The sequence below is a fragment of the Urocitellus parryii genome, chromosome 9 (assembly GCF_045843805.1).
Source record: "Urocitellus parryii isolate mUroPar1 chromosome 9, mUroPar1.hap1, whole genome shotgun sequence".
NCBI lineage: Eukaryota > Metazoa > Chordata > Mammalia > Rodentia > Sciuridae > Urocitellus > Urocitellus parryii.
Genome location: NC_135539.1, coordinates 61,103,836 through 61,116,572, shown reverse-complemented (window position 1 = coordinate 61,116,572; position 12,737 = coordinate 61,103,836). Strand labels below are relative to the sequence as shown.

The 12,737-nt window shown below is 35.0% G+C and overlaps 1 protein-coding gene across 1 annotated transcript in view; it reads right to left on the bottom strand.

The window, feature by feature from the left end:
• The window catches only part of Malrd1 (MAM and LDL receptor class A domain containing 1), a 656,113-nt gene extending 643,944 nt beyond the window's left edge, over positions 1 to 12,169 (bottom strand). The window contains exon 1 of the mRNA XM_077802928.1: positions 11,971 to 12,169. Within this exon, the coding sequence (XP_077659054.1) occupies positions 11,971 to 12,169 (199 nt within the window). The remainder of the gene's footprint in view (positions 1 to 11,970) is intronic.
• Between the last annotated feature and the right edge of the window lie 568 nt (positions 12,170 to 12,737).

Below are 12,737 nucleotides of genomic sequence, written 5' to 3'. Positions count from 1 at the left end.
TGCTTTCATGTTTTCACAGGCAAGAAACACTGCTATTTTTTTTTACAAAATCATATTCAGAGATAAAAGGACAATCCACATTACATATGGATCACCTTTTTTCTAGTTCCATTTCCCATTATGAACAAAAACAGTCTGCAACTCTGAAACAATTCTAGATATCAAAACATGTTCAAGAAAATGATTTATATTACACAACTATGTGTATCACCATCCAAGTCATACAAAAATTGCCAAAAGTAAAAAGTTCCTAATAGTGTTACTTGACATGAAAAAATATTTTATGAAGACTGTTTCCTAAATAACGAAAGAAATCTAATAAACATACATACAAAAATATATATGTATATATATATATACATATATATATAGAGAGAGACATTTCCAGTTCTAATTCTCTGAAGCTCAGATTCTGAAGCAAGATTAAGATAAGCTCTCATAGAAGAAAAATAGTGTTGGAAGTAAGAGAAAAGTTAGCATATGAATAATAAAACATCTCATTAACATATTTATTCTAACTAAAATAAACAATAAAAGTCAAACACATTCATACTGTTTATTATTAGTTGAAGTGAGTACTCATAATTCCCATTTACTATCTCTTGCTCTCTGGAAAATTTTCAGAATTTATATCAGTAAAAATTTCAATAAGGAGTTGCTTAATTTACTTTATCTACATATAAAAATGTATACTTTTTGCTGGGCATAGTGTCGCATGTTTGTAATCCCAGCAGCTTGGGAGGCTGAGACAGGAGAATGGAGAGTTTAAAGCCAGCCTCAGTAAAAGTGAGATGCTAAGCAACTCAGTGAGATACTATCTCTAAAGAAGATACAAAATAGGGCTTGGGATGTGGCTCAGTGGTTGAGTGCCCCTGAGTTCAATTTCTGGTAACCCCATCCCCCTGAAAATGTACTTTTTGTTAAAATATTCAAAGCCTTCCTCAGTTTGGGAATCCAACATTCTTAACTCCCTTCTCCATATGTCCTATCTATTACCTCCTCTGGCTTTAAAGCTACCAGTCATCCTTAAGCAAATCCCAAAGGACTTTCATCATCTGCATTGAGACCAGTGTTCAGATCTATGTGCTCAAGTTTCATTTTTTTATTATCTTTGTAAAATTTTGTGCTACTGTCCCCTTTATCTTGTTACAAGCACACACTTTATCTTAATACACACAGTGACTTTTTTTTTCTAATCCATCCCAATAGAATCATTCTTAAAGTTTGTGGAATTCATATATAACAAAACTGAAATTCTTTGGGTCCATGGTAAGCTATAAAATAAATAAAACTTCAAATACTTAAATGTCATTGAAAAGAAAGTTTAGGAGAGATTTATGTACATATACAAATTGTTTAGAAAATTTACTATATTTTATACTGTTCTTTAAAGTTGTTTAACGCATGAAAACCAGATTTTTAAGTACTGTTCTAAGGTATGCAGTTACTCCTCTTTCAAACACAGTATGCATAGGAACCTTGCTTTATCTTGGATCACCATTAAATAGCTGAATATATTGGGCTTTTGACCCTTAACATTGTGCCTCACCTTCCTCACATTGATAAAATGAGTCTGATGACTTAGAAGAGCTTAAGGACTTTATCCTGTTTGATAATAGTTGTTCTAAGATTATGACTATGTACTCTAAATGTCCAAAGGATCCATAAACGTTCATGCAAAATGGTACTGATGATTGTCCATTGCAATAAAAGACATTTTTGTTTTTTTCAAAGAACAACCCATTGTAGTCAAAGATGTTGCATAAAATTACAGAACAGATCATAGTACACATAGAAGCAAAGACTGAGTGAAAATTTTAGAAATTTTCTACAAACACTTTAGATGGCTTTACATGAGCTGTATGAATGTAGAACCTCAAAGCCTCTTTGTTCGTTTGAAAACTAAAATCTAGGAATGAGGATCTTTAAAATACCTTATTAACACAACAGAAGTGGAGATTTCTCTGGGCCTGCCTGGAAATCAGCACCCTGGAAATTTGGATTTCAGATTCCAACTCTCAGCATTATGGAAATGATTCTTCATAAATTCTCTGTTTATGGCCTCTAATATAGCACAGAGGCAGGATTCCCATGCTGGACTCTCCGGTTTAGCACTTCACTATATATTTTGGTGAATTCCATGGTTATGCCTCTGATGCCTGAAAGAACTTGCAGATTTAGTTTCACTGCGAGAAAATCCAACTATCTTATTTGATTGCTTGAACACATGTTGCCCATAGATCTCTACTTTCCTCATCAAATACCTTCCAGGCTACACAGAACCCATCTCCTATTGGTCCTTGGTCCTGTCTCCCTCCAGCATTTCTTTGCCACTTCTCCCACACACATAATTTCACACACATGGATTGGACAGATAGATGATGCTCTCCTCCCAGGGTTCTTGCTCCTTCTGAACAAACCCACTTAGAGATGGCATCACCTTCTTCCTGAACATCTTATGAACCTGCTTTGAGACTCTCAGAAGCTTTGGGTAGATCATTTTGGCAATAAGTCTTGAAATCTTAATAACTGTATGTTTTTCTTTTCTTCACCTCCCAGTATAACCCCACTCTGCTCTTTGCATCTTGAAGAGTTAAAAATCATAGTTTCTAGAATATGAGAAGAAACAGACATTGTTCAGTTTTGACTAGAAACTGGTTCTTGAGTAGCAGACAGGACATAGAATTTACACCAGAGGATTTGAGTTGGAAAAAACAGTGGGGGAATGAGAAGTTCTCGTTCCTAGGGGACAGGGCAGGGGGAGGTATTAGAGAAGATGACAGGGGCAATAGAAACATGATTAAAGGAGGTAAATTGGGATTAGAAGAAGGGGAGGAAAAAGGACCTGACCTCCAGGGACCACAGTAAGGACTGGCTATCCTGTGTGGTGAAAATCAGCAGATAAGCTGGTGCAGTCAAAGAAGCATGCCCACAGAGGAGCCACATGAACAGTCCTCACTGCTGTAAGATGGGGTCCATCCCTGATGACCACTGCATGGGACACAAGGCTTATCAACAGGAGAAGCTGTGGGTACTGATGGGCATACATGTGCATGACCAGGTAGGTGGGCACATATACATACATGCACATTAAAGAGAGTGGCCTGTCACTGTGATCTAAAATAAAGGGGAAAGTCCATACTTCTTGTTACTCAGATGGGCAGCTGAACATGGATGGGCCTGGACAATGAGTGATAGGACTTAACTTCCGCTACACAAGCCATTGAAGCCGGCTGCATTTGCTAATCGAACTTTGATATATTACTAGAAAATTTTCAATTTTCGTACTCTGATTACAAAATAACATCTACAACTGAAAGGAAAACAAAAATCTCTATCATAAGTTCTAAGAAAAAAAAAATAGAAAGGAGAGAGGAAAGAATCCTGTGATGTAGCTTAGATGCTTAATATTACCTTGTTCTCATTTCTAAAACACAATAGGCAATGGGAATTCCAGACATTCGATTATGGTAAAATAATATTTATTCTGACAATAAAAACAATAGGTGCTATTTTACAGATATCGAGATATACAAAAAGAAAAATCAAATGTAAGCCTAATACAGAGATAGTTTCACCTACTATCTTCTATTCAATGCTAGGCTATATTTTTAAAAAACACTTTCTTGATTGTAATCATAATTTCCTGCAAAAATATATCATAAGCATTTCCCCACTTTTAAATAGCATCAAAATTATGACAGATGGCTGCATAGATGTCCATACTATAGATGTATATCATAATTTATTTAAACATGAACCTAATATCATAAAATTAGATTATTTCTAATTCTACCATATTCAACTTAGTTGTGAGGAGACTTTTTACATGAACTCTTTTAAATTATTTCTTAAAATAATTCTTGAAATTAAAATCTTTTCCAGGGTGCATAAACACTCTTTAAATCATCCTTATTCATATTACAAAAATACTATTTAAAATGTAAGAGTTTACAATATTTCTGCCTATAGTATATAATAATGTTTATTTTTATCATATTCTTCTCAACAATGACATTCATTTATTATTTGTGCTCATTTCACTAAAAAATTAGTGACTGGCTTCTGCTTTCCATGGTGGTTTATGATTAATGGAGAAGTACCTCACTTCCTCATGTGTCTTTGTCTTTTTTGTGTAAGTTGCTTTCTTGGAACTATTGCCCATATTTCTATGAGAAAATGCATCTTTTCTTTGATGTATTGGCCTGGAAAACAATTATTTTTCAGACATACTGCAAACATTTTTCTTCTTTCATTTTATTTGTGGTGCTTTCAATACACTGAAAATTTTAATTTAAATACTCTTATTTACTGATTTTTTAAAAAAAATTTCCTCCATGCCTTTTCCAGATAAAAATCCCTTTCCCCATCCCATTGTTTATACTGCACCAATACTCAACAAACATATTTTGAGGATTTATTTCATATCAAAATAGAAGAGAAACTAGTTTTCAAAACTGATTATCAAGAGCAATAAAGATTTTGGCTTCATTGTTAACATTTACTATTTTATGTTTAGAAAATTTTTGTATATTATTTCATGAAATTGCCTCACAGTCATTTGTTGCACATGATAAATAGTATTGTTGTACATAATAAATAGTATTGTATGATTAGTAATGAGGGTTCCAAAATCTGACAGGTCATGAATTGGTCATGATTCCCAGCTCTGCCACAGCATAGCTATGTCCTTTGAACTTTCCTAAACTGGGACTTATTTTTCTTAACCTGTAAAATGGGAAAAATACTACTGTTTTGGTACTTGCAAGGATTAAGTGAATACCAGGAGGAAACTGCATAACTTTCTGGGTATACTGCGTGTACTGTACACCTATCAGCAGAAATGATCACTAGCTCCTATTCCATCTCAACTGATTTGGGATGCCAGTATCATGTATTAAATGTATTACAGATATGCTTAATATTTCTAAAAATCATACTCTTTTCTAATTATTTTTTCTCGTAATGTTGGAGGAGTTTTCAGGATGTACTACTATCGTCCAATAATGAAATTTCTTTTCCAGTGATCTTTTTCTTCTGCCTATTTCCAGCTATTATCACTAACTTTTCCAGTTGAACGTGCAAGACACTATCAGGTTCCAATATTTGTCCTGGTCAGATCTTGTACAAGAATATAATAAACATGTAAATTAATTTTATGAAAATATACCTACTTATACTATTGAGTACTTATACTATTGAAGTATCACATTAAGAAGCACAGTATCAGAATGAGTCTTTTTTCTATACATTTGTAATTTCATCTAATTTTCTTCAGAGAGACCCTACACATTTATTATTAGATTTCTTGTGTATTTAATCCTGTTATGCTATAGACTGAATATGAATGTCCCGTATGATTCAAATCTTGAAGTCTTAGTCCCCAGTGCAATAGTATTTGGAGGTGAAGCTTTTAGGAGGTAATTAAGTCATGAAAATAGAGTCATGGGAATGGAATTCATACCATGATAAGACATACAAGAGAGATGAATTGTCTCTCTGCCATGTGAGGACCCAGCAAGAAGGCAGCCATTTGCAAACCAGGAAGAGAGTCCTCAGCATAGCACAAACTTTGAGTAAGTACTTCAATGAATCAATGACTTTTAAAAGTAGTTGATTTCTTATGTCATCCTACCAAAGAAATACTGTTTGTTCTTCACATCATTTGATGAAATGTTATCTTTCAGATTGTGAAAATGTGCTAACATAATTTCCACATTTCATATATAAATTTAGATACAGATGAAATAAACAATGTTTTGAAAAAATAATGTTCCTAAATTGAAAAATGCAAGAGAAATTGTTTATAACCTCAAGACTTCATGATATATACCATCAAAATATAAATACAAAACTAGATTGCTACTCCATGTGAAATACCAGAATGAATAGAAATATTCTAAAGTGGCAATGGGAAAAAATGTCAGATTAACTGAATCTATTCTCTTTTGAATCATAGTAAATTTGGCTCTAAAAGCAAATATATGTAACAGCTAATTTTAATACCAACCTCCAGATATGCAAAAGTAATTCTAAAAATATTTTCTGGGATTTTAGGTAACTGACAACACTCCAGTGATGGTGATCCATTGCATAGGATATATCTCCAAGCTACATGAATAGTACATTTCATAATCTTTTAGTTGATTTGGATCTAAATGGTAGCAACAAAAATAATACTGTTCTACTTATTGTTAAGTAAAAATAAAACAAAGACAAATATTTTTTAGTTGTCAATGGACCTTTATTTTATTATTTTTTATGTGGTCCTGAGGATCAAACCCAGTGCCTCAGACATGCTAGGCAAGTGCTCTACCCTGAGCCATAAGCCCAGCCCAAGACATATAATTTTGAGCAATTGTTAAAAGAGAAACCACAGTATCTTTGTATACTGTAAAAATGATTCTGATATTTAAAAAAATAATAATAAACAAGTAAAAAAATCAAAGAGAAAAGAAGACATGGGAATAATGTCAGCAAGATGGCAGAACAGCTTTCGTCTTCACATCTTCCCACAGAAGTTCAATTATCAGCTAGCCACAAAGAATACATTTATGAAAATCTCAGAATTTGGCAGTGAGGCTGGGACATCTTCCTCAGTTACAGAATGGAGAAGTCAGACTGAAGGGTAAGAGGAACAGTTTCTTTAACTGTTGTCCCTTAACCAAGACAGGACAGTTCCATACACTGAGATTGCCTCATGCCCAGAGTTCCCACAGAGGAACATAGAGCTGGGAGGCTGACTTCTCCCTGAAGGTTATTACTGGGACTCGATCATCTGGGGTCAATTAGAAACAATAATAGCAGAAATGGGGCTCACCACAGCCAGTGTGAAGATCAAGGGGGTGGCTCTGGACTCCAGACAGCAGAGATGCCACATTAGTCTAGCCAACAGCACTGCTGTGCAGGAAGCATGGCCTGTAGGTCTTCCAGGCTTCAGTCCTTAGCCAACTTCTCCACCCAGCCCTGGGTCTCGCTTTAAGCCATTCCAAAGCAGGTCAGCAATTACCTGAGGAGGAGAGAATCTGGCCCTTCCTTATCCCAGCAGCCACCCAGTGATTCAACCAAGCCACAATGCTCTGCTTCAGCCTCTCAAGGAATGGAGGCCAGCCAAATCTATGCATATTTATGGAGAGAGGGTAACCTTGTGCACCCTAGGTGGCTTAGTAGAGACCCTGGAGGCCTCATCCAGCCTCATAGTCAACATGTAGCACTTTGCCCCACTACAGTTTCCAAACAACAGTACTGCACAGCCAGAGAAGATCCTACCCTATCAGAGGTCATCGAAGGGCTAGTCAGCCAGTCGTCTTACTGGACCACAAAGCAAAACCAGCAGTTCCATTTGACCTCAGAGCACAGACAGTGTTCCAGCCCAACTAGAGAACCAGACCCCAGAGCTTGTCTGTCCCAGATCATTACCAAAATCCCAGGCTATCCAGGAGTGGAGGTGCACACCAGTAACCCAAGTGGCTCAGGAGCCTGAGGCAAGAGGATCACAAGTTTAAAACCAGCCTCAGCAATTTACCAAGGACCTAAGAAACTTATCAAAGACCCTTTCTCAAATAAAAAATATATAAAAATGGGCTGGGAATGTGGCTCAGTTGTTAAATGCCCCTGAGTTCAATTTAAAAAAAAAAAAAACAAAAAACCTCAGGCTAGAATCGTTAGTAAAGGTCTAGCATCACCAAAGAACAACTGGCTGCATTCTAAAATGTCCAGACACCAAAACAAGGACATAGGATTATGAAAAATCTCAAATTCATATAGAATATTCTCCAGGAGAAAATGTTTAGGCCACACAATAAATCTTATCAAATTTATGAGGATTAAAATCATATCAAATAACAAAGCCTGAAACTAGAAATCAGTAGTAGGTGAGATCTTGGAAAATTCACAAATATGTGAAAATGAAACACACTTCTAATAGGTCACAAAACCAAGGTCCCTTGACCAAGACAGGACATCCAATAGGTCACCGAAGAAATCAAAAAGGAAATTTAAAAAAAATACCTCCAGACAAATGAAAATGTAATCACTACAGAACAAAAGTTTTGGAGTACAAAAAATAATCTTAAATGGGAAGAAATTCATAGTGATAATCACCTATATGAAAAAAGCAGATTTTGAATCTAACATTATACCTTAAGGAACTAGGAAAAGAAGAACAAACTGAAGCCCCAAGTTAGGAGAAGAAAAAAATAATAAAGATGAGTTTTTAGATATAACTCTGAAAGTATGGTCAACAAAAGCAAAAATAGACAAACAGGATTCCATCAAACTAGAAACCTTCTGAACAGCAAAAGAAGTGATTAACAAAGTAAAGAGACACTTTACAGAAAGGGAGAAAATATTTGCAAAGTACACATCAGATAAGGAGTTAATATGTGTAATATATAAGGAACTGAAAGAACTCAATGGCAACAGGAAAAAAAGAAAGAAAGAAAAAGAAAAATATAAACAATCTAATTTAAAGTTGGGCAAAGGATCTGAACAGACATTTCACCAAAGGAAATGAATGGTCAGCAAGTATATGAAAAAAGGCTCAGCATCACTAATCATTAGGGAAATGCAAAATAAAACAACAATGAAATATCAGCTCACACCTGTTAGAACGGCTGCTATAAAAAAAGAAAAAAATGTGAATGTTGGCAAGAATGCAGAGACAAGGGAAAATGAGTACATTATTGATGAGAATGTAAATTAGTACCGCCATTTTTATAATCAGTTTGGGGTTCCTCAAAAAACTAAAAATACAACTACCATATGTTCTAGCAGTGATACAACTTGGTGTATATCCAGGGGAACCGAAATCAGTATGTTGAAGGGATATCTGTGCTCCCGAGTTCACTGCAGCATTCTACATAATAACCAACACAGGGAATTCATCTAAGTGTTCATCAGTGGATGAATGAACAAAACACAAACTGGTATGCATACACAATGGAACATGATTCTACCTTTAAAAAGAAGGAAAATGTGTCATTTGTGACACCCAGGTTAAATCTGGAGAACACTATGCCAAGTGAAATCATTCAGGCACAGAAAGACAAAATACCTCATGATGTCACTTATATGTGGAATCTAAAAAAAGTTGAACTCATAGAAGTAGAAATTACAACAGTGATTACCAGAGGCTGTGGGGACAGGCTGGGAAGTTAGTCATCAAAGGGTACAAAATTTCAGAAATGCAGAGGAATAACTTTTGAGGTTTCTTACATAGCAGGGAGAATATAGTCAATGTATTATATACTTCAAAACAACAAAAAGTAAATTTCAAATGTCTCATCACCAAAAATAAGTAAGAGAGGTGATGGATATTTCATTTCATGATTTAATCATTACCTATTTTATCCACATAGCATCCCTGTGTGTCCAATACGCAATCAACATTTTTCAATTAAAAAAAAATATTCAGCCAGGCATGGTGACTCGTACCTATAATCCCAGTCACTCCAAAGGCCAAGGCAGGAGGATCACAAGTTTGAAGCCAGACTTCACAATATAGTGATACCCTATCTCAAAATAAAAAATAAAAGTGCTGGATATGTATCTCTGTGTAAATTGCCAATGGGTTCAATCCCTAGAATCAAAATCATAATCATCATCATCATCATCATCAATAATAGCAAAAGGAGAGAATAAAGAAGCAGTCAGTATGGATTAGCATGGAAGCAAAAAAAATATGCAATACTAGAAATACGATTTTAAAAACAATACATAGTCCAGTACTGCAACATTAATATCCCTGGCCAAGGATGCCAATGAATTCTAATAAGGAGGTATTCTTGTCAACACTATATCTGAACAATTGCTATATTACAATTTAATCTTCTTGCTCACTATATATTAAGTATTTTTAATATTGTCTATAAATAGAATTTATTCCATTTTGAAGATTTGCATTTTCTACCTAATATCTTAAAGGAAAAATAATGAGTTAAAAATAACAGGTTCATATATTCTTAAGAAAAAATTCATCCCACCAAATAAGAACATTTTTTAAAACCTATTCATAGCATCTGTTGCAATTGAAATGCAACCTCAACTATGCCAATTTTATTAAGAAAAGTCTTACATATTAATCTGTTTCTTTAAAGGTCACACCATTGTAAAGGCAGCATAGATTGATTTTATTTTTCTTTCAAATGCAGCTACTCTAACCTCATTATACAGTTAGATTTTAAAAACTCTAATCTATAAACTTAGCGCCACAGGTTTTCATGGGTGAAATTGCTTGGCCATCATTATTCCTTCACCACATTATCCCCCTCGCATGGTATACAAAAGAAAGTATTTAAAGTGATTCTACATTTTATCTACAGGTTCTTGTCCACATTTTAAATAAAATGCCGAAGTGGAAACTTCTCGGAAAATAAATGAAAAGCAAAAAAGCCAAAAGGTGACCTCCCAATGTAACATTTAAAATGAAATGTGTTTATTTGACAGATCCGCGCCTTTGCTTTCCTCTGAAGCTGAGAGTTATTAGAATTTTTCATGCAGAGGAGACCTTTCCCACTCAGCAGCTTCCTCCTTCCTTACATTAACCTTTTCCCTGAAGCAAGACCATGCATGTTATCGCAGCAAGAGTGCTAAAGGGAGCTTCATAGAGATTAATAATGGAAGAAGCTTTGCACTTCTTGTCAAACCAACTGGGTGGTTCCTCTTCGCTGCTCACCGAGGAGCAGGAAGGGCTTTCCCAGACAGACTGGAGCAAGGGGCAGCACACCCACATTTAGCCTCTCCGGCAAAATTGGACAAATACAAATGAATCCTGTCCTTGGTTGTGCTTTGTATTTAATAGTTGCTAAATATGAACAGCATGATAGCTATAGGGGAAAAAATCATTAGCCTGTTTTCTCTGGGAGAAGAAATTCTTCAGTAATCCTGATTTATTGTTTTAATGTAATAATGATAAACATGTAAATAGAAGACAAATAAGGGCAACATTGGAATTTGTAGTCTTATTTTAGTAGAAGAAAATGAAGAATTCTTTAAACACTGATTGATATTTTATCTAGATAAAAAATAAAAAATATAAGTTTGAGCAAAGTGACCTACAATATTAGAATTAGTGACACCAGATAATTAATTGCATCAATAACTATAGGAACCACCAACTACCAAGCGGTGATTTTATGAAAACGTCATTTACAGAAGGCAATTGTGGGCAAGAAGGACACTAGTCTCCATTTTGCCAAAATGTAGTGTTCCTGCAAGGTTTCATATTATAATGAAAACCACAGACACATCTATGTCATAGAACGTATCTTCCTTTGGTAAACTGTTTCCTGTTCATTACTGCTATTACAGGAAGCAATGGAGTATTTTCCCACCTGTGAGAGTTTTTTTGACTTTAGGATCTTTTATAAAAAAAATGCAGGTTCAACATCAGAGAATTGGCGAATGGTTCACCTAGGACTCAAATGTAGATCCTCCACTCCCTAAAGTTTGTCCTCTTTCCATTATACTGAAATCAAAATCACAAGCCAGAGATGTGCTACAGGTTCAATTGATATCAACTCACTTGAAGGTAGTGGTCTATAAAAGAAAAGAAAATCTACCCATCCAAGTTAAAATTCATTTCAAGTGTTTCCATATAAATTCAAATTTCAACTCATAATTTCCATCATAGCATTTTATGACCGCATTGATGAGTTTCTTTTGAATTTTGCTTCACTAATCTAGCACTAAAATCTTCATTTTTGCTTATTGCTTCTTCTTTACAGTCAGGGAAAAACTGACAAAATACATTCCACACAGTTAAAAATCTTAGTGATTTCATATTAATTAAAATATTTTTTAAGCATGGGCCAGGTCTTTATTAAACAATATACTTTAGTTTTTAACTGAACCTAAAGGCATATAACATAAAACCAATGCAGAGCCAGGAATCCAGCTGAATCTCCTGGGCTGCTCCTAAGTCCCTGGTTGAAGATGTACTGAAATTGAAAAGAGGAGAATGACACTTACATTGCTGCTCATCGCTATTGTCCGAACACTGATTTGTGAAGTCACACACATTGTCAGGTGGCAAGGAGACCCCATCGCCACACTGAAAGGCTTCCGTTCCTTGCTGACCCAGTGGAAAAATGAAAACACAGGAAATCCAAAAGAAACAAAAAGCTCCATTCATTGGGAATGCTGACATTGTAGCCAGGGAAAAGAGCATTACTGGGTGTTGTGTATCAAAGATCAGGCAGTTGTAATAGGTGAGTCCATAATTGGAGACATTCTTTTTCTTTTCTTCCTTCTTTATTTTCTAGATTTGCTTCTTGGGACTGGATTCTGTTGGTAATTCGCTGCAACTCTAACAAATGACTCCTCAGGTAGTTACTTTAATCTTTGAGAGGAGTGACTTTAGAAAATATTTAACTTGAGTAATTGCACCATTTCTGTAGCTAACTAAACATGGGTGTTTATTGCCCTACGTATGCCATGTTTAAACAATTTAAACTTTTATGGTCATGCTATCTCCTGAAAGAAAAATTTAAAAACAAAGGGCAAGCACATAAATGAGGGATGGTGGGAAAGAACCATAATAAAATTCTAAATTACATAGAAATGTTCTCCCTTAACCCCTGTGCTCACTTAAGCCCATCCGTGTAATTGGAAATTTATTGTTACTAAAATATATTCAAATACCTCAGGTGCCATTGTCAGAATTGCTCGAGGGAATGAAATGGTTTTTCTCTTTAATTGATTAGAACCTCCCCTTGCTATTTGACATAAATTAAGAA